Raw genomic sequence first — 22,749 nt, 5'->3', positions numbered from 1 at the left:
TTGAAGTACTTGAAGTGCAGAGTGAAGAAGCAGAAAAAATCCACTAGTTCTGGATGCGTGCAACCCCAGTGCTGGGAAAAGCTAATGAAAGAAACATCTGCAGAAAGGCAGACTTCTAAACATTCTTAGAAAAGGACTAAAAATCTAAAAGAGAAGAAAAAATCTTTTCTGTTGTGGTTTTGACTTGTGAGGTTTTATTTGTCAAAGATGGGATTTCTTTCCAAATGGTTTATGCAAAGAAGTCAAGGAGCACGAGTCTTCAAAAAGCCATCTGGCTCCTGCATCCTTGGGTTTATTCATGTGCTCATTGTTCCTCCTCCACGCCCCTTTGTGTTACATCTGGGACAGGCTAACCTCACACATTTCTACCCCCCCAATAACTGCATCTATGTGAAGGAGACTACAGATTTATTGCCTCTGTGACAATGCTGCATGATGTCATCCCAGGGCCGCGCTCACTGCTCACAACCGGGCCAGCAGAGCTGAGGGCTGGGGCTGGCCAGGAGGGGCAGGGTGCTGGACAAGGCCACGCCGGCTCGGTCCGCTCATGATGCCTGCCCAATGGCCTTCCCAGCGGGTGCCAGCTCCCTCACAGCAACACAGCAATACCACAGGCCACGGCGGGCCTGTAGGATAGTGCCAGCACAGGAGGCTCATACAGCCATTCCTCCAATTTTTGGGAATCCACCTGAAAGTGTAAATTAAACAGAAACGCTCTCAGAACGTTCCAGAAAACGCTGTGTCTTCTTTCAAGACCCGGGAGCTGGGCCCGCGGGACTACAGCTCCCAGCAGGCAGCGCGCCGCCCCGCCGCTGCAGACTACAGCTCCCGGCATGCCACGCGCCAAGCCCCTCCCCCGGCACTACACTTCCCGGCATGCCACGCGCCAAGCCCCTCCCCCGGCACTACACTTCCCAGCATGCCACGCGCCCGCGCCGCAAGGCAGGCCGGGCCGGGAGGGGGCGGGGCTCTGCTCGCAGCCCGCCGCCTTCCACGCGGTGCGCTGCCCGCCGCGCCCCGGGCCGGGGAGGCGCCCGCTGTTTGCGACGCTTCTTTGCAGCAGTGCGGCCAGGCGCGGCCGCCGTATTTCGCGCGCAGCCCGGCTGTTGTGCCGCGAGCCGGCGGACGGGAGGGGAGCGGCCGGGGACGGGGCGCGGAGGGAGGGAGCGAGCAGCCCCGCCGCCGCCGCCCGGCCCTGCATGCTCCGCGGGGCGGCCCGAGGGCCTCCTCCTCTTCCTCCTCCTGCTGCTGCTGCCGCTGCCGGGGGGCGGCGGGGCGGGGTGCGCGGCTGCCGAGAGGCGTCGCGGGGCGGCGAAGATGGACTATGACTTCAAGGTGAAGCTGACCGGCGAGCGAGAGCGGGTGGAGGACCTGTTCGAGTACGAGGGCTGCAAGGTGGGCAGGGGCACCTACGGGCACGTCTACAAAGCCAAGCGCAAGGACGGGTGAGTGAGGAGCGGGGCTCCCTTCTGACCTCCCCACTCCCGGCCCCGTCCCTGCGGCGGCGGCTGCCGCTCGGCCCCTGCAGCTCCTGCCCGCCGGGAGCGGGTTTCGGCACCACCGCACCCCCTCCCCTCCCCCCCGTCACCGCTGCCGGAGCCTCAGTGCCGGGCTGGCGGCCGCTGGAGGAAAATGCCACGGCTAGGATAAGGGGCTGCACCCGGCGGGTTTTCCTTTGGAAGGAGCGAGCAGTCCCCAGACGTCAGCCCGGCCGCCGGCTTCGTAAAGCCAAGCTCGATTCCTCTTTCTTTTTGAGTGCTTTTTGTCAGGTTTATTCCTTGTAGTCACCATTTTGGGTGGTGTTGGTGGCTGTTCCTGTAGCCTAAGTCTGCTTTAGGATGCTTTAAAAGGCCTGCGTTTTAGCACAGACCAGGGTAAATGAATTTCCCCGCAGAAATCCTGTAAAGGAAGGTGCAGGCGTGGGTCACCTGGGTCTCAGTGACACGGCATCGGCACCAGAACAATGGGAAGTGGGGAGCGAGGGCAGCGGGAGAGGCAGCGCTGTGCTGTAACAGGTCCTGCTGCTCTCTCGCACCCGGCTGTTCCGTCCCTCTCATTGCGCTCCGCTCTGTGTTTTGTCACTGAGTCACTGAAAGGATGTGTGTCTGAAAGGCTGGGTGTTATTTCTACCTGTGGTAGATCAGCTTAGAGCTGTGCTGTGGTCAGCTACGGCAGAAATGCGATCAGGTTCCCTTTATGTAAGCTCTCAGCGCTGCCTGCAGAGCGCTTGCGGTGGGGCTGGCTGCTGCCCAGCTCTGCACGCACCGCTGTTCATCGGAGTGCCGTTATTTCAGCGTGGGTTTGTCTGCTGCTGGGATTCAGCTAACTACTTCTCTTCTCACACCTTATATTTGAATCCTCCCGACTATTCACAGGAGTAATTCTTAGCTTGTCTGATGTTTTTTTTTTTGGGGGGGTGGAAAGGCATAAACTGTAGTGAGTTAGGTAAGCTGTTGCCTCAGATCTCCTTATCTGCAGGTGTTCTTCAGTGCCTCTTTTTCAGTCTCTTCCCACAGCACTTCTCATTTCTCTGCCAGATTGCTGAGAGCTATCTTTCAAACGTGCTGTGTAATTGCATTCTCTGAAACATTTAAGATATAACTATCTGTGGATGCTTTTGTAGCGTATGGTATAGTGGTACATAGGTGGCCTTAAATGATGTGGATGGAATTAGGATCGAAGTGAAAGATTCCATTTTGATTCCTTTATCACAAAGAAACGAATTGCAGCAGCAGATCTCTAATAGCAACTCAGTTTCCTGACGCTATGATAACGTATGGGTAGACATTGTACATCTTACAGTGGTGAGCGCATGGAAGGTAGAGCTCAGTGTTTGAGTATTGTTATATACCAGACATCACTGCTGAAATATTTCCCCGGATGTTATATAGTGCTGGAGAAGAAACCTTTTGGTTTGTAGTTTGTGCACAGCTCAAACTTTCTTTGTGTGTGATGTTCTTTCCATTGAATTTGTATGCGTTTTTCCCTTTAAGATATGCATTTACTTTAAATTTCATTTATGATTCTAAATTTTATTTAAAATAACTGGACTCCCATGTTTATTAATATACATGGCATTTTTTTTTAAAGAGCTTGTGCTACAGGACTGCAAATGTTTCATTAAAAATATTGAGGCTGCACTTTCTTAAATGACATTCTACACACGGATGTCTAATGAACAGGACAAACACAGAAAAGAACTATATTTTAATAATTCATCTTGCGCAAACATGTTTAAAAACTCTCAGTGATGGAAAATCCAGCTTACAAGCAGAAGGAGCCAATGCCTTCTGTGTAGCAGCGGTCTTCACCCCTTCTTGCTTATTGCCTTTGCAAAACTAGATAAGCAGCTATGGGTCCAAACAGAAGGAATATAATTGTATGTCATTAAACTACAAGAGGGTGCTTTGGGGGACAGTTACATGGCCGTTTTGATACAGTAAGGAGCCATAAAAGGAGTGAAGGAGGCTGTGTGTTTTTGAGATACTGATGAAGACATAACCTGGCTTTTATGCCCTGCTCCAACAAAAAAAGCCAATCCTGCCATGCCTTGTCCTTTGCTTCAAGGTGAGGCTTTGGGACTGGACTGGTTGTGTTGAGAATATTGCACAGGGAGTCACCAGGTGCACTTCCGTGGATGTTTCTAATGTATTCGCTGCCAAAACTTGAGCATTGCATCAGCTGAGTACTTACCTCTGCTGTAACAGCTGAGCTCTGTGTGGCACATGGCCTGTGGGAAAGCAAGTTCCCAAGTTCTCATTTCCATTCCTTTTGTCATCAACTTTGTAGCCCCTGTGTTTGAAAGAATCTTCCTGGCTTTTTGAGTGGTGCTGCCTTTCACCAGCGCAGTTCCTGCCGTGGACTCTGCACCTGCTCCAAGCAGGCTGACTGTGAATTGGTGAGTGCTGTAGCAGCTAAGTGCACGAGGTGCCAGTTCCTTCTAATGGCAGGAAGGGAGCGACGTGCCATGCTCAGCATCAGACTGTGCTTAAGGAAACTTGCTCTTGTCTCCAGTGGCAGTAGGACAGTTTACTTGTTACTGTCTAGAGAATTTCAGTTATTTCCTGCATTAAAGCTGCTCTGCGTGCCATTTAGGTGCTCATTCAGGAATGTTGCTCAACCCAGATTTTAAAACTACCTACTTGACTTACAGCAGAACTGGAAAATAGGCCTGCATTTTTTAGCTTGTTGGGCTGTCATACAGACTTGAGCGGGTTGGTTGCTTTAATTGGCAGGATCAGACTCCTGCAGAGTTCCTTGGAGAATCTGACTCCCGGCTATTGGCTTCACTGCACTGAGGTGCTGGGAAACCAGAGGGCTTGCCCTTGTGCCCTAGCGCATGCACTAGGCGCTTTGTTTCCTCTCAGACTGTGGTTTCTGTGCTGGCAGAGCACGGTGGTGGTGTGCTAACTCCTGAGCGGTGTCTGACTTCAGTGGAATTGATCTTGCACTGTTTTATTTGCTGTCCTTTCCCTTCAGTTCTTACCATACTGCTAACGTCTGAGGTCTCTGAGAGAAGCCTGTGGCGTCAAGCAAGGATGTCTGCTTCAGTGGCAGTTTGGAGCGTTTCCAAATACTCGTTCTTCCTGTTTATTGGTTGTGGTTTGGATGAGAATAAGAAACTATTGAATGTCACTGTTAGGCAGTGTCTAACTCTTTAATTACAACAGCAGAAAATGACATAATTGAAAATCCCAGTCTGTAGTAACATCCCCAATGTGTTATTGGAAGCTGTTCTTACTCTTTGGGAAAAGGGGACTTTGGAGGACATGCTTCTGGTAGAGAGCACACGATAAGTAAGCTCATGCTCCCCAGCTTCTTCTCAGGAAATGCAAGGAGTGATCTAAGTGCCAACAGAAGTACAACTGTTATTTTTTTTTTAAATTAATCTCATTTCAGCCATTAGTTCCATGTTGGAAGTATTTCTGAAGATGGAGGGACAGATTCTTTCTTTTGGATATACTAACACATCGTAGCTGAAAGCATGAAAATACATTCATGTATTGAACTTGTTTACCTTTCAAACCATCAAATCCATTCATGCTTTTTTTTTCCTTGAGAGTCTGCATGAGTTCTATTAAAAAAAAAAAAAAAACTAGTGGAAAAAGTAGTGTTACCCAGTGAACTACTGGTTTGCTTCATCTTCAGTATGATAGTAGTATGATGTAGTTTCTGCTTGCCTGGAAAAGGGTATTGTAAGAATTACGATGATTCTATCTCAAAAATTTGTGGTTTGAAGCTGAAGAGATGGAGACTGTGTTTAAGCTGTATGAAATAGTGCATGTTGTGGGTGAAAAGTGGTGGTGCTAATCTTGTTCTGTGTTCCCTTCTTCAAATTCTGTGAGACATGTTTTGCTGAGCAAGGAAATGTTTGAATGCAATGCGGATACACTGCACAGCCTAAAGGAAAATATAACAGTCAAGAGCTTAGTAACTATGTAACTTCCGTAATGTTAATCAAGAACAGTCACTTCTGACTGGCTTTTGTAGCAAGATGAATGCTCTGCTGCTCTTGAAGTTAAGCTGCTCTATTTGTGATCAGTTCAGGGCTGTGGGGCATGCAGAAGACTCCTCCTTTGGTTATGTCAGGGATTTTGCTTTGGGAAGTTCTTGGCCCTTTATAAGATGGATACTGGATTCGTTTAGCCACATTCCTTTTAGTTGGTATTACTGGATATGTGTTGATTGAGTTACTTGATATCATAAATCATTCACTTATTTTGGTGGTGTTAATATAAAAACTGACTTTGAGAGGAATGTGGAGTTCAGAAGTGCCACAAATAGGGGTAATGAGTGAAGGAAACTTTGGCAAGAAGGCAAGTAACGGATCGAGACTCCGAGCTTGTGGATTAATTCTGCATTGAACCTTTGCAAGAGCAGTATCATGGAGTTCATTCTGTTAGCTTTCAAACTGAACTGACAGACAGCTCGTCTTCTCCCTGTTTGAGAAACACAACGGATTTTTTTCTTACCTGTGTTCATGTATCAAGTAGAACTCCTTTGAACAGAAGCGGTGGGTGCAAATGATGTGCATGGAGTGAGCGCTGTGAAGTCGGCATGCAAGCACTTGGCTTGCTGCTCCCATGAACAATAGGATGGAATTTTTAAATGCCACAGACTTTATTTAGTGCCTATGTAATATGTCTGTATTATCTTGTTAAAATATATGCCCCGAGTCTCTTTTGGATCCATTACCATAGTTGTTAGAAAGCTCCTAATTAAATTCTATCTGCATAATGAGGTACGTGTGCATCGTTGCATCAAGTCTTGTGCTCTTCAATTTTTCCTGTAAAACGCTCATATAGCTAGATATCTTCCCATCTGCTTCCTTCCCTTCTCATCCTCTTAGGAGTCTCCAAGCTTTGTAGCTTTTAAGGTCAACTTGCCCATCTTCACTGTGAGCCCTTTGGTGACCCTTGTGCTTTCTTTGATATGATCTTTTTGCAGTCTTGCCACATGCCTTGATTAGTTTTGGTAGCCAGCAGCGAAGGTGGAGCTGGTGTAGCCTTGAGTGTTTCATTGCTACCTGAGGCCATTAGCAAGCACAGAGAGGAGGGTGTGAGAGCAGAGATCAGTATCTGCTTTATTCTAGGTTACAAACTGGAATAATAGAACATGTAAATAACAGGGCCATGTACTGCTGTGCCTGGTTTCTCATTAACAGGTTTTGAGGGTGCTGATTGTAGAGAAAGTGTGTGTTGTTGGAGAGTGCTGCCCTTGGTCAATGGCACTGAGGTAGTATGTTTGCTATAGTTCTTGGGTATTCTTTGATTCTCGTGTTTAAACGTTAGAGGTTGTTTAAAAAAGGACACAAAACAACTGTAATGTCCTTTAGTAGCAGTGGAGTTGGAAAAGCTGTAATTTGCAGACTGGAGTAGAAACTGTGAAATCTTTTTTCTTAATAGGTTTTTTTTTAGTTACAAAGTCTCTTCACTACAGTAGATACACCTATAGGGCACAGTAGCTGGGATTTGTGTATGTGAGGTTGTAGCCCAGCAATGTGTGATGATGGCTAGTATCGGGATAGACGCTTCCCCAGGACTCCAAACTACCAAAATTACCTCTCCAAATTAGAAGAGGTACTGGTAAGACAGTTTAACATATGGAGAATTCTTCTGACGTCCCCTAGTGCAGGTGTTTTGCATATCCTAGCAGAAGACTGTCTCAAGCATATGAAGATCAGGATGTCAAAGGACTCTTTTGTGATACTTGAACAGAAAGAGGCTTCTGTTCAGGCAACAGTTTCCATTTCAACTGCTTTTAACTACCTTGAGTGATAAGTGGTGAAGTGTGTTGGGTGGTTAATTCAGAATTTGCTGGAAAAGAATGGTAAACTGGGATTCAAGCTGCAGATATGTCTTTAAAGACCAAAATGTTCGAGAGAACATAGTGATTTTTATCAACTACAGATGATAGCCTAAACATCCAGAATTAAAATGAGTCTTGAAAAAAGCACATGTTCTGTCAATATGGAAGAACATAACTAAAGGTCACTGAGACAATCTGCCTGTTTTTCTGGGAATGCTCTATTCTGTGTGCTTGTAACACCTTGCGTACAAGATGTTGACATTTGAATAAAGGACACTTGAGAGTTCCTGTAAAAAAAGAAGACTCAATTCATTACTGTGTGTTTGAATAATATGTGCAACTGAACTCAAATACAAAAGGATCTGAATTGCATTAAATCACCAGATTGTGCCTTGTGTTTCTGGCTAAGATGTGTTTTCTGGGAGAGAAACCTTGTCCTGTGAATGATAGCCCTTGCTGCAGGTGTACTTTTGCATTCAGACACTGGATAATCCCCCAGTGAAGCTTCAGAAAATCAGGTTTCATGAACGCAGTTGTTCTCACGGAGCTACTGTACAAGGTATGGAGCATAATAAAAGTAACTGGGGCGAGTTCGGCCTGTGTGGACTTCAAGGCAGCAAGTTTGTCCCAGAATGTAATTTGAATCTTATCTAACTTCTTGTACTTGAACTGTTTGGAGTTCAAACTCTTTGCTTTTAGAGTGAACTGCAATCCTACTTAAGCAGGGTTGAACAAAGCAACCCCTCACGAGTGAGTGTCCCAACAGTGCCATTCACTCTTGGGTTAATTCAGTTTTGTGAAAGCTCAACTGGAAGCTTATATGACTGCCAGATGAGTGTCAGATACCGAAATAGTCAGTTCAACCCCCCCCCCAAAAAGTACCTGTTGCAACACTGGAATCTATATGGGTAGAATTCCAGGCATATGTAAGCCACACACACACACACACACACACACACACACACCCCATTGCAGCTGCATTTCCATCTGCGTGACTCTAGTTTGCCTGTGTAAGATTAGAGTGGCTACAGAGCAAGCAGTTATGAAAAGCTTGTTATCCTAATTTATTCAGGTAGATGCTTTGTCAGAGGGAGATACCAAGAAAATCCTGGGGATGGTGAGTAGCTCCTAATGAATCAGCTGGTCATGGGACCCACATCAGGAGAAACAACTCATGGCTCAGGCTGCAGTAGGATGTCAGAGCAGATTCTGAGTATTACGGTTGAGGGCTGTGACAAACATGATTTGTACTTTGCGTTTGGATGGATGCTGAATCTAAACAAGGTTAAGCAACCCACTAAAGTACCACATAACTTCAGTCATTCATTGATTTGTTTTTAAGAAAGGAGGTGGTGATGGGAGGAGGATACAGCTTCTTAAGGCTAAAAGAGAGCTGAAAAGGTGAAACATTGCAAGCTGCTTACTTGGTGGGTATGTATCACTCACCAAGATACTGTAAAACCATAAAAGAAAAGGATCTGGCATGGCTAAATAGTACAGCAGAGGAAGCCACTGTGAATGAGAACATATTTTCTGAAAAATTAAATATTACATTTTCTGTGTGTTACGAATGCAGAAAAGAATGAAAGTAATGATAGGCTAAGTATGAAAATGCAGTGTCATAGCCCTCTGGCCACCCCCTCCATCTAACCCTTCAGAACACACACAGGTCTCCTCTCAGTCTTGAGATGGGCATGAAATTAATCTTCCTTTTTTTCCCCTTTTCTGAAACATCTATAGTGCAATACTACCTGTAGAACCAGAGGACCACTGAGCAGGAAGCATTTAGAGAAGGTGAAAAAGCAGCAGGAAACAAGCTTTGCTTTTGTGTGTTACAAAACAAAGCACTGGAAGTTAAAGAGTGCCTCAGGAGATCTCAAGTTGCATTGTTTGGAGGAGGCACTGCCTGAACAAACTGAAGAGCGGTCACTTGTCAGGATGAAACATGTTCACGTAGCTGAAGGAGTTCAAAAATATAATGGATTACTAACTATAAACCATAACCCAGTGCTTCAAATTGAGCCATAGATGACTAGAAAGGGGCAGTGGTGACTTTTTCTTTTTCAAAGGAGTTATTGAAAAAGTGGAAGGCACCAACTAGTAAGGTGGGCCAACAGTGGAGATGGTGGACCCATGAAAGGTTCTGAGTTGAAAAGACAGCAGAAGTTTTACATGGTCTGGAAATTACTTGTCATAAATAGTTGGAAAACAGCTTTGCCTGGAGATAGTTATTTGGGTTAGTAAAGGTAAGGGCTGATTGTGAAGGCTCAGGGAAGGACCTTGCAATACTGAGGGATATCTTGGAGGGGGTGAATCAGCTGGTGGAGGAGTGTGGCACAGCTCAGAGCTGTCAGAAGGGAGGGATTTTCTGGCTCGGAGCAGGAAGGGGGAGATGTCAAGGAAAGGCTTTTCTTTTGACAGCAGCAAATTCTTGGGTCAGAAGAACAACATGTACAGTGTATCATTAAATTTACTCCTTTACTTTGAACTTCTTGCCAAACTATGTGTCGTGGCAAAAGGTGTTAATTAAAAAAATAAATCAAAGAACAAAAGGAATAAAGTGATAAATTGCCATTCACCATATAGTATTAGCTGTCTCAGAAGTGCGGTTTATTGGTTTGTTGTTGCTGGTTTTTCCTCCAGCTGTAGAATATGACATTTCCTGTGCTCACAAAAAGGTCTGATTGCTGGAGGATTTGTTCTGAAGTAGAAAATGCTCTCTGCATAAGCCTTGCTCTCTGATAAGAATAGTGATGCTCTTCTAGCATATCAGTTGTGCCATGTTCTGCAAGCATCCTGGTGATGCAGAAAGCCTTGAGTTAGACCTCCAGTTAAGAAATTCTGCAAGCACATCTTTCCCTGCCATGTTTTCTTTGTGTTACTATTTTGTTGAGTACTATGGCCTTTTATTTTTCCACGACATGTTGCAAATTTAGTTCCGAGTCCATGATACGTGCTTCAATCACAAACTGTGTTCCTTGTAATCTTGTATTCTTTTGTAAAGGTTTCTTTGTCTTCTTAAAGAACGCTATATCTAAAAATCAAATACTGAAGACTTAGCAAGATTGAGTGACACTGGAATATTTCAGGATAAAATGTATGTTTCTGAAGTAGGAGTGTAGTAGTAAAAAGAGTGCAAAACTTAGAATATGCTGTTTTACCTGTTCTCATTTTTATGATTAATAGACATACCTTAGAAGGAAAAGCATGCAAAGTTGTTGAAGTGCATCTTTTGTTTTTTTTTCCTGCTAGGTCATTTAGTATTTAAACTTTAATTGTGAGAAATTATTGGTGGACAGATAATCAGTGTATTACTTTCTTGATATTAGATATGTTAGTTCTCTAGATGAAAGGGAGAGAAGAAGGCAATTAAATGTTTCTGTCAATAATTTCTCTGAATTCTGAAATTTATTCACATGTATGTGAATACAAATGTGACTATCTGAACTCTTTCTGACTCTTTAAAATTACTGTGATCATGCATCACATAGAAACTTGAAGTGAATAACATCCACACAACTTGTGACAAGCCTTCATAAAATGAAGGGATGTAGTAATTATTAAACAGTTTTCCTGGGTCGTAGGAAAGGTCTACTGACTTGTCTTTGACGGTTAGCTCTAGCAGATCTTTAGAAAGTAAAGTAAGATGAGGGCGTATAGTGTTGATTTCCTAGTGACACGTTCCTGCTTCATCAGCTATCCACAGGTGTTGTCTCAGAGAGAAATGAAAATTAGGGGTCGTGGGTTTCCACTGTAGTGTTCATTTTCTGTTGCTCTTGCACTCTTTAGAAACAAAGGAACCTCAGACAAGAAAGAATGTGGTACGTATGTTATTTTTTACCTTGAACTAATTGTATTGATTAGTTGTTGAGTCTGTCTTTGTGGCACCAGACAAGATATAGCTGATCTTCCCAGTTGTAGTTGTGGTCCAGTGTCAGTGAGCGCCCTTGCACATCAGCGACACCTGGAGAAATGAAGAGATGCCCTGGAAGTACACACATTGTAGTAGCATGGCTCTGTGGGTGTTGCACTGTGGTCTTGTTATAGACCAGAACCCAGTGCCGAGGTCATTGGTGGTGGTGGGACCTGGGGTGAAGCTGCAGAGCAGGTGCTGATGCCAGCAGCCATGTCAGGAGCAGTACGAGGCTCCAATTCTAGTGGTAATCACAAACAAGTCATAATGTTTTGGCAACGGAATTTGTTGTTCTCTGCAGCTGAACAAGTACAGACTTCTCTTTATTCTCCTCACCTGTACCTGGGAAGTCTTCAGGTACCGAGGAAACTTCATAGTGAAGATAAGGATAGTTGTGAACTATGCTTCTGAGCTGACATCTTTTACAAAGTAGCTTTTCTGACTGGCAGACATTATCCTTCCTCATTTATTAATACATAAGAGGCTTTCATGACAGAATCTGGTTTTTATCTGATTTTTGACTGATATCTTCTGTGCAGGAAACAAGCAACAATCCACGCTGGGATGAACCATAAGCTGGTTGTAAATACTTTTAAATACTCTGGGCTTGCTTTCGTTGTATATCAGAAAATTTATAGTAGAGAAGACAATTTTGTTTTCTGTGCATTTAATGCATGCTAAATAACTACTCCCTTTTTCAAAGTGTTTTAAAATTCAGTCAAACGAAGAACCAGTTGTTTGACTTAATGTAGTTAATTCAATTTTGCTTCATCCAACTTGTTTTAGGTAATACAGTTTTCTTTTTCTTCTGCCTTTAAAAGTGTCCCATAGAAAATTCAGGGATTTTTAGAATTATCTCATTTTGGAATTGTATATGTAATGCAGAGAGTGCCAGTGAAAGTACAATAGCTTTAAAATGACCCTCAGCGAGAAGTACATGACGTAGTTTTACTTCAGGTTGTTTCCATATGTTGAAAAAAGCCTACTTCAGCCATATTGAGCTTTCCCTCATCATTGCAGTGGGTGTAGAACTCAGCTGCAGCTTTCTGCGAAGGTGAATGTAGTGTCTCAAGCTGACTTGGAAGGATGATACCAGTGCTAGATGTGCTAACTTAATCCTGAATGAGGCAGCTGTGCCTTTGTTACATCTGATTGATCTCTTTCTTCAGACCACTTCAGCACTTATCTGAGCATACAGCAGCCCCTTTCACCCTTTTGGTGAGGTTTTCCTCAAATCTTTTTCTGAAAGTACAAAGTCATTGATCAGACTTGCTGTGTGTGCTAATTAGTTTTGACAAGTGTTTGGATTCAAAGTGCTTTCTGGAAGTCAGGTGCCTAATATGCAGTTTCTCTGACTTTGTACCAACTGCGTTGTAACAAGCACTTTGTCAGTATGCAGTGATCTTTGGGGCTGGGGGTGAAGGCAAGGTATGTTAGTCAACTTCCTGTAGGGGTGGAAAGGATTTCATATCATCTTTGTGTAAGCTCAAAGTAGAGTAAGGTAAGTTTATGGGATCTAAGTCAAAGCTGTTGAATTCCAGCCCAGGCTATTTCATTAAGGTTGGAAAGACCACTAAGATCATGGAGTCCCACCATCAACCCATGCCTGTGACTGCTCTAGACCATGTAACTCAGTGTGACAGCTCTCCTTTTCTTGAACACATCCAGAGATGGTGATCCTACCACCTCCCTGGTCAGCCTGTTCCAATGCCTCACCACTCTTCTGAGAAGAATTTTTTCCTGATATCCAACGTGAACCTCCCCTGGCACAATTTGAGGCCATTTCTTCTTGTTCTATCGCTGCTACGTGGGAGAAGAGGCCGACCCCCACCTCACCACACCCTCCCTTCAGACAGTCATAGAGAGCGATAAGGTCTCCCCTGAGCCTCCTCTTCTCCAGACTGAACAATCCCTATGGGCATGTGTTTTGCTAATTTCTTCCTTCCATCTCACATGTGCAGTGAGACCACATAGCTGCTATGTCCAGCTTCTCTAGACCAATTTTCTTCTCCTCTCCTAACTTGAATGCTACAGTTTAATTTATAGAGTAATAGAATTGTTTTTAATTTCATGTTATCTCTTTCTTCATTGGTAGTAAATTAAATCTTTGCTATTGAAGGCCATTTTGATGTTCATCAGTATAATAAAACCTCTCATTCATCCATGCTGTTCTTTGAAGTTCTAATAGGTAGGTAGGGGAGCACTTAATGTTTCTTGCATGGCTTCCTAGCATATATGAAAGTTACTGTCCTTGTTTTACCGTCAATAGCGCGGACATTCTGTTGGTTGCATGGTTTTGGGTTCAGTGTTACTTGACATTCATCTGATAAGCTGTTCAAAGCTAAGATGTCTGTAGCACAAATTCACTTTCAGCTGGGAAAAGAAAGGGCACTGTCGGTAGAAGCTGGGGGATGTAAGAATGGAGCACAGCCCTGCCAAAAAGGACCTGGGGGTACTGGTGGATGGCAAGCTGGCCATGAGCAGCACTGTGCCTTCACAGCCCAGAAAGCCAACCATATCCTGCGCTGCATCCGAAGCAGCGTGGCCAGCAGGGCGAGGGAGTGATCCTGCCCCTCTGCTCTGTGCTGGTGAGGCCTCACCTGGAGTACTGCGTCCAGATGTGGAGTCCTCAGTACAGGAGAGACATGGAGCTGTTGGAGCACGTCCAGAGGAGGGGCACAAAAATGATCCAAGGGATGGAACACCTCCCTGTGAGGACAGGCTGAGAGAGCTGGGGCTGTTCAGCCTGGAGAAGAGAAGGCTCGGGGGAAACCTGAGGGTGGCCTTTCAATATCTGAAGGGGTGGCTGTAAGAAAGAAGGAGACAGACTCTTTAGCAGGGTGTGTTGTGATAGGATAAGGGGAACTGGTTTCAAACTAAAAGTGGAGAGATTTAGACTGGATGTAAGAAAGGTGTGTAGGTTTTTTTTTTTTTTGCAATAAGGGTGGTAAGACACTGGAACAGGTTGCCAGGAGAGGTGGTGGATGCCCTGTCCCTGGAGACACTCAGGGTCATGGATGGGACTCTGAGCACCTGATGGAGCTGTGGGAGTCCCTGTTCACTGCAGGGGGTTGGACTAGATGGCATTTAAGGATCCCTTCCAACTCAAACTCTGATAATGCATTCAGGTGATTTTAGATTAATACTGCTGAGACTGAGTCACTTTAACAACACTATGACAGCTGTACTTAGTTTTTTGTTATTTTTATTACTATTGATATTAATGGAATTCTCAAAGGTAGAATTAAAAAAAAATTTAATCCTATGTTGTATTAGTATCCTTATCTTTAATTATCAGGATTTTCAAGTTCTTTTGGGAATAAGAACCATAAACAATTAACAGGTTCATTAATTTTCTACGGAATAGATGCTGCATTTACAGTTCCTTTTGGTAGTTTTAAGCTGGTAGAAGCTGTTTCCCTCAGATATTTAACTGCTGACAAATTTTACATTTCCTTATTTTTAAAGAACCGTTCTTAAGTTGTGACTAGTTAATTTCAAATTTCTGACCTTCTTTAACTGTAATGTAAATTTGGAATAACAGCCACTGATTTTTAAGGCTTTAGTACTTTTGCTATTTTGATTACTCAGTTTTTAACTAATCTCATGATCAGCATTTAGGATATAGTATAGCTCAGTATCAGTACATTTGTACAACGTGCATGATAAGAGATGAAATAACAGTAGAATTGATGTTTATTTAAGGTGTCTTTTAGGTAACAAGCCTCCTTTCCTTCCGAGTGTAGGATGTCTTCTCTGACTTGCTTGACATATGTATTCTTAAAGTATCCTTTCTAACAAATGATAAGAACACCAGGCATTACAGTACTACAGCTTTGCAAAGTGCTTGCATTCAGCAGTCATCTCTTCCTACTCTTTGCTTCCCAGCAGTGGTGTGCCAAGGAAGTTCCTTTATTCTTGTCACTTGACAACTGTCTGTTACTCATAAGGAGTATTCCTGTGCTGAAGATGCCAGCCTGCTGAAATGCAGGAATACATGATTGTAATGGAATATAATTGTGCATATTCACCATCCGTTCTAAGTATGCTGTGCTGTGGAGGATATGCTTGAACTTACTTGAAATCTCACTCTCAGGCGACTGAGAAAGCGGTCACATTTTCCCAACAGGATCCTTGTGTTAGAAGAACTGTAGTTAAATTATGGTTTGAGTCTTTCTGTGCCCTTAAAATGCAAGCTGCTAGATAGCCACTGCTGTTGCTTAGTTTGCTGGGAAAGGTGTTTACAGTTTATTAGTTTTTTTTTTTCCTGCCTTGTCACACTGAATATCTTCATCATGGTTTTATGATTTTCGGTCATTGGTACTCCACATCATAACATCATGTAGTGAATGTACCTGGTTCTCAGAAGAGAAGGACTACTACATTCCCCATGGCACTTTGCTCCTCTGTTACCATTTTCCAGCCGAAGGGAAAAGATAAAAGCTCACAGTATAAAAACCTGCAGATCACGAGACCTCGTCCCTTTTTTCCGCCCGTCTCTCGTCTTGGCAGCACCTCGCTCTCCAGCCGTCTTATTGTCGGTAGTAGAGTAAGGCCTACCTTGATTTTGGGACATTCTCTCTCTCTGTATTGGATTTATCAGCTTAAATTGTAATTATATTGTATTATAGTGTGTTGTTTTGCATTCCGATATCTTATTTAGTAAATTAGTTTGTTTTCTCCTCAGATTGTTGCCACTGTTCTTTGCTCTCAGGGCCATCTCCTTACCCTTTTCCCCTTTTCCCTTTTCCCGGGGCGTGGACCCGTGGATCCCCTGTCCCCTTCGTCATGGAATCGGGCCTAACGCCCGTAAACTGTTGACAATCTTCAAAGAAAGTGATTGTCCCAATGCAAAACCACAGGGAGGCTCTTCGGAGTGTGTTATGATAAAAGCAGACTATGGGTAAAGTGTTTCTAGAAGTTGTGTAAAATAAGCTCTGTCACTTTGACCTTTCCTTTGATTTCATAACACTTTTTGAAAATGTCTATCCCTCCCTTTAAAAAATATTTTCCTAATTCTCACAAGTCCCAAGGAATTACAGTAAGCCAATCTAGCTTGGCTCGATCAAACTTGGATTTTCCTACTTTTGTTAATGGAATAGCTGATACTGATGGTGTAGTAGGTAACCATAGCAGGTTTCTGTTCTCAGTGTAGAACAGATGTTGGAGGATTAAGAACTGGTTTATTGCTTTGTAATTCAGCTACATGTGCATCATCTGGTGAATTTAAGCCTTAAGTCTTTTGTTATTTTTTTCAAGATCTGGAGGAGACTGTAGTGCAGCACTTAAAATGCACTTTACCCCTAAATTTTACCTTTTTCTTTTTTTTAATTTTTAAAACCATGCTTACATTTCCTCCAAAACATCTGAGTAGTGGAGAAGAGGGCAGAGCCTCCTTGCTCCTGGTAGCAGAGTGCAGCGTCCTGGCAGCTGGGAAGAGCAGAGGAGCGAGTGGTGAATGGCACACAGCCACGGAGTGTTGAGGGGTGGTGGGGGGTAGGGCAGGGCTGGGCGCGGCGCCTCGGAGCTCAGGTCTGAAGCTGCCCTTCAATGCAGAAGTCTTATTTTTCCAAACTTCTTATTTCATCCAATGTGGGTATGTTCTTGCGAGGAGAAAAAGGACGCAATGTTAACTCCCCCCTCTTCCCCCCCAATTAAAGTGATAATTGTAGAACACTCAGCATGAACAAATGAAAGTGTTTTTTTTCCAGTTTTGTTCTAGGAAACAGCTGAAGTACTTTTTTTCTAAGAATTCCCAGAGAAAATGCCATCTGGTATGGAAAATTTTGATCTAGACTTTTAATTTGGCAAAAATTTGATCAGTTAAAAATAGAGTTCTACAATCCTAAGTATAAGGGAGTCTTAATTGTAGTCAGTGCTACCAGAAGTGCTTGTAACACCAGTTGTACGGCAGCACTTCTCTCTATACTGAGTTCTCCTTCAAATACCATGAAGTCAAAGCAGGCAGGTCAGAGGGAGAGACCTTCAGTCTGAGCAGTCCTGCGCCACGTCCTGTCCCTGGCAGTGCTTGTAAGAGCTGCGGTTGTGTGGTAGCACTTCTCATGCAATAAGGATCTCTCCAAATGCCTTGAAAACTGGATGTATAAGTGAACAGAACAATGAGAATAACCTCTTGTCCAATCCATTTTGCTTCATATTTACATCCAATAGTGGCTGTAAGCCATTGCAATCTAAGGGAGGTAGAAAAGACAGAGGGAAATTTTTCCAGCTCAGCATCATTTCACCTTTCATCAGCAGCGTAGGAAAGCCCTGTGCTGGAGAGCTGAGGTGGTGCTCAGCAGCTGCCTGGAGTGCTCTGTGAACCCCCTGTCTGCCATAGACGTCTCATTTGATTTAAAGTCCACTTATGCTTTTCGTTCCTATAACAATGTCATCGTTAGGCACACGGTTTAATTATGTGCCTAATACTGATAGTTTCTTGTTTTCAGGCTTAACGCAGCTACTTTTCCCATAGGGTGAAAAATAGAGACTTGCTCCATATTTGGATGTTTTTCGTTATGTATGAATGAGATTGTGCTCAGTGTTGGCTCTGTTTATTTTCCAGGACAGAGAGTTTAAAATTTTTATCATATAGAAGCATTTTAATGCCTTCTGTCTTTGTCCTCTTTGCTCTTTTTTCCTGTGTCAGCTCTTGTATGTCCCCCTTTTATCTCTCTGATTCAATGTAATTGCCCTCTTACTGAAATCTGCTCTCGCCCACTCACTGTTTCATTCCATTCTTCCTCCCCATTAACCGTGTTCATATTTTCTCCATTAATCTCCTACTTTTTCCTCTTTTCTATTAGAAAGGTTGTTGCAAACAGTGGGTTGTCTTTGAGGCCTGTGAAAAATCTCTTGGATGGACGTGGTGGTAAAGAGCTCTCATTGAATTTGTAGTGCCATTTAAAAAAAAATTCTTTTCTTCTTTCACAGGAAAGATGATAAAGATTACGCTTTAAAGCAAATAGAAGGTACTGGAATTTCTATGTCTGCATGCAGAGAAATAGCAGTAAGTAACAGTTCTTTCTACTAGCAAACAGACTTATTAAAAGTACTGATTGAGTGCATGTTTTTGTTTGCTGAATCATGTTATTCTGCTATGGGTCCTATATTTTTATCATGGAGGTATCAAATAAATACAAATGTCATGGAAACGTGCACCTGCTTTACTTGCTGCCAGTGAATGGCTGTTTTTCAATTAAAGTTTACTGCCTGCCTCAGGGCAGATTAAAAGCAGAGTTTAGAGATGTGATTGGAGTCAGTGGTTTAAATGACTACTTTGTTCTGACTTTTGCATTACTACTTCAGTTATTTCTTAAAGAGATACTAATTCTTATTGGCTCAGAACAATTAAAACATGCTAGCTTTTATTTAAATGAAGATTTCAAACTAAATAGGCCTGATTATTGCCTTGGAGGTTGGAGCATACCCATGAATATTATTCTTGTATTTTCCTAGGTTATTCAGGTTTATATTTTTATTTTCTATGTTGTTAGATGAACAAGAATAACGTGTTCTAGTTTCTGTGCAAGCTTGTCACAAACCATAATTGAAACTAGATGGGTAAATGCAGTATGTAGAAGTTTCCAGTTAATTACCAATGTTCTTCTGTTGGGAAGGTGTTGGATTTATTGAAGTGATTAATGAAAGGAAATGCCCATAACCTGTGAGGGTGAGGAAGGCAGTTGCTTGTTTTCAGTCCATATTTTCTAAGGATTTGCAACCTGTGGATCTGCCTCAAATTTGTTTTTGCTTCAGCTGGGTACCAGGCTTGAAGCTGAATTCATAGATTCAAACAAATTAGTTATTGAACTGAATGAGATGAAAAAGAAAATGAGCTGAAAGAATATTCTTCAAGAGAAGGTATTTTTACCAGTTTTTGGAAGCTGACCCTTTCTGTCACATTAGACATCCATGTGGAACTGAAGGAGCTGAAAACAGGGTCTTAAATTCTGAACATTCCAACAATTATGACAGAAAATATTCCAAATATTGCAACTTCCATTTCAGGGGATTTGGGAAAACATTTTGCTTATATTTTTGCAGTCATTTCCCTGAAGAGTTTAAAGTTCGTTCGTTCTTCTTGAACTTGGCAGGAAAGCTTGGCTACTTTATTGGGGAAGTGTGGTCTTTTGACGCTAGAATGATACTTATGCAATTTGTATCTGTTACAGGAGAATTGCTAACTTGGCTGACAGTCAGGAGGGACTTGGCCTCTTTGCATGACTGTTGTTGAGCATCAGGGTCTCCTGTAGTGATAAAACATGAGCTAGAAGCAGGGAGGCTTCCTCCTTGCTCTGCGCTGCTGTACTTGCAGCACACACCCTTGGAAGAAAACAGCAGTACAATGCAAAATTGACATGGGAGAGTGTTAGAGAGGAAAAAGGGGGAATGCTCTGAAGGCACCAAAATCACAGTGGAAGTGCGCGTCAAGACCAAAGGGTGGAGTGGAGCCCAGTAGTTATTATGGAGATAGAAAGTTGGAGTAACCTTGAGCACTTGTTGGTTCTGCTTCGTTTTCCGTCTGGCTTTCACCGTGCTGATGTGGTTGAATTTTCCTGCAGTTGATTTAATAATTCATCATGGAATTTATTGTTTGGTTTATTTATCTCTTTTTTTCACTGTTCTTGTGACATTGTTTTTTGGAGTTAAGAGGAAAATTACCTCCCTATTCCCTCCAAATTCTTTATTCATTTTTTTAAAATTCTATTAAACAGAATTCCCTGTTCCTGTAAACTAATGTTGTAAGAAAGAAAACCAGGAGCTTCATATGGAGAAGGATCAAATAAAAAGTAATACCTAGATTGTTTATATTGATTATGTAATTGTAATGTATACATGAATGTACTAGTGAGTTAATCAGAAGTGTTGTGTTCTAAAATGGAATCCGTACATCTAATTAATGAACTTATTATTTGTCATACTTAAAGTTCAAGTCTGAATGACAGACTACAGCAATGTGTTCTAGACTGTTCTAATGAATGCTTTTTACGTGCACAGTGGTGTTGAGAGGAAGCTAGACACAAGCTTCTGTTGCGAGTGAGATGTATCCATTTCACTTTCTCTGGAGACTGAAGCTTTTGTATGTTCGTCACAGTAACAGAATCACTTAAGCAATCCCTATAATGTATATCAAACTGCAAACTAATTTTTTAGAACTATACCGTGAATTTTGTCTTTCTTACTACAAACTAACTTTAGGACTCAGGTAACCTATATGTATAAAAATGCCCATAGCCTACTTTTCTAAGTCATCTATTTGAGGCAGGCATCCAAGCTGATGTCATCAGAAAATAGAATAGTTACTGAACTACATCAGTAAAAGTAAGAGCTGTGACTAGGACAGGAACCAGAGCTTAAATGACTGCCTTGGTTATGGGATGAGCTCAACCTTGTGTGTGTGTGTCTGAAAGAGTCTTGCACTTCTGTACTTCGTGAAGCTTGAGAAACTCGACATAATGTTCCAGCTAATCTCTTGTCCTGTTGAAAGAAGAGATTTTTTTTGTTAAACTAATTAGTAGGTAGAATTAAGGGGTTTTGCTAATGATGCTAATTGAGTATAATATCAAGATAGTTGCAGTTGGAGACATTTGAGCATTCTTAGGATTTTGTAGTGTGGTACATTAAGTTCATCAATGGAAAGTTAAGTTTTGTTGGCTTTCCATTGTGTGAAGAAGCTGAATTGAACCCTCCTTCAGTCATAGCATTTCGGCTTGGATGTAATGCAGGCAATCTAATGTTCACATGTCTGAGTGTAGACAAAAGACAGGTTGATTTCTGTCCCCAGGGCAGGAGGCTCAGCGCCCACTGCAGCCCTCCTGCTGCCCTTACCTGAACAGAATGCCTCTGCAGCCATCCTGCCAGCTGCGTCATTGTGGCTTTCTGCTCCTGTGCCAGAAGGTGGTGGGGCAGTAGGGACAGGTGAAGCAGCAGGCCTGTGCCTGGTCGGGTGAGGAGGAAGCCTGCCTGCCTTTAGAGTCGTGATCTTGGCTGAATTGACTTCATTGGAAGAGGCAGGTTCCCCAGTTCATGGGTGGCTATCATGTTCCTTCCACATCAGCAGTGAAAGGAGTCTCCCACAAAAGAAAATATAGAAGTCATTTAGGTGAGTACAGTCCTTGTTTTAGAAGACAAGTAGTGGTTTTCTTGACAACTCTTCTGTGTGGTAAGAGGTGGGAAAACACGTTTGATTTGACTCCCTTGGACCAATCTAACGACTCTCACATACTATAGTTTAGTAGTATGATATGTATACAAGCAATATGATTGAGGGATTTTGTATAAAGGGAGGGTAGTAGTAGGTTTAGTGATGTGAAAGTGGAATAAAATACCTGTGAACAGCAGAATCTGTTGAGCCTGGTGGCAGGTGCCTGTATCACTGGGATTTTTCATCCAACTCCTTACTTCTAGTGAATCCTGAACATCTCAGTAACTTCTAATAGTTTGAATGTGCTTGGACATGAGAGATGCTGACAAATATTGACTTGTATATATGATCGTGGAAGACTCAATTGTTTTGGAAACCACAAAAGTTAAATCTGCAGTGTGCATTTTTTTCATGGGATGGCCCATCAGTGTGGAGTGAGTATTTCTGCATCTGAAGAAGGGAGATCGAGGAACCTCAGTATGAGCCCAAGACCTGCTCATAGGAATGTTGGTTCTCTTGCTGTATCTTGAACTACGTTTATGAAAACAAGGGCGAGCCCAGATGGGACGGACATGGGGGTTATGGCACTGAAGTCGAACAAGATGTATCATCATCAGCTGCAGATTTGTATTTCTTTGAATGTGAGCCAGGTTTCCGTTCCTAATCTAAGAGAAACCTTTCTGACTGGGGAAACAATCTTGAATCATCGTATTAATTGCAGGTGAAAAGGACAGTCATTTGCTGAGAGCCAGGTGAACAATTTTTGTCTACTTTCTCTGTGTTCTGTAGAACTAAACTAGAATATAGAAGGAGGTATCAGAGTCCCTAGACCAAGAAGCAGCATCTTGCTGGTTGCATACTGTGCTTCTTGCAATCTGTTTTTTGTTTGTTGATCTCTGTCAGCTGCTGGACATGAGGCAAGTCATTTGGTAGGAAAGGCACCTGCCATTTGTGCTCGAGTGGCCTGGTTCATGGAGAGTGAGGTTGCTGGAAATCCTGCTTACGGTCTACATCATACATAAGCTCTTCTGTCCTGCAGACAGCGTCTGCATTTATTGCTCTGTTAGCTCTGTCCTGGAGCGTTTCAGCCTTTCCAAGACAGTGATTCAGGGATCATCTGTCATCACTGCAGCAATAATTTCCTCATTCTGATGGTTTTGCTGATGTACATTAGCCATCCTGTTCACTGAGATGCTCGTGGCTGTCTAGCTTTGACCAAATGTATCAGCTTTTAAAGCGGGCTGTAAGAATATGTGGTTAACAGCTATTCAGCATAAAAGGCAAGGGTAAAAAACCAGCAGGAATGAGAACACAGATGCATGAATCATAAACAGCCTTTATCAATGGTAGTAACAAAAGCCAGAACTCTTACAGCACTGAT

The 22,749-nt window shown here is 42.9% G+C and overlaps 1 protein-coding gene across 3 annotated transcripts in view; it reads left to right on the top strand.

Moving 5' to 3' along the window:
• CDK8 (cyclin dependent kinase 8) overlaps positions 1,143-22,749 on the top strand; it is a gene marked incomplete at its 5' end in the record, with an annotated part of 65,123 nt that continues 43,516 nt past the window's right edge. For all 3 annotated transcript variants that reach the window (XR_002433070.1, XM_021379032.1, XM_021379026.1), the window contains 2 exon segments: positions 1,143-1,445; positions 18,155-18,230. Coding sequence is in view for 2 of the 3 variants with exons in the window: in XM_021379032.1 (XP_021234707.1) it covers positions 1,143-1,445; positions 18,155-18,230 (379 nt within the window).

Source organism: Numida meleagris, chromosome 1, assembly GCF_002078875.1.
Source record: "Numida meleagris isolate 19003 breed g44 Domestic line chromosome 1, NumMel1.0, whole genome shotgun sequence".
Taxonomy (NCBI): Eukaryota; Metazoa; Chordata; class Aves; order Galliformes; family Numididae; genus Numida; species Numida meleagris.
The sequence above is the reverse complement of the archived record's forward strand: the minus strand, read 5'-3'. Positions and strand labels throughout refer to the sequence as shown.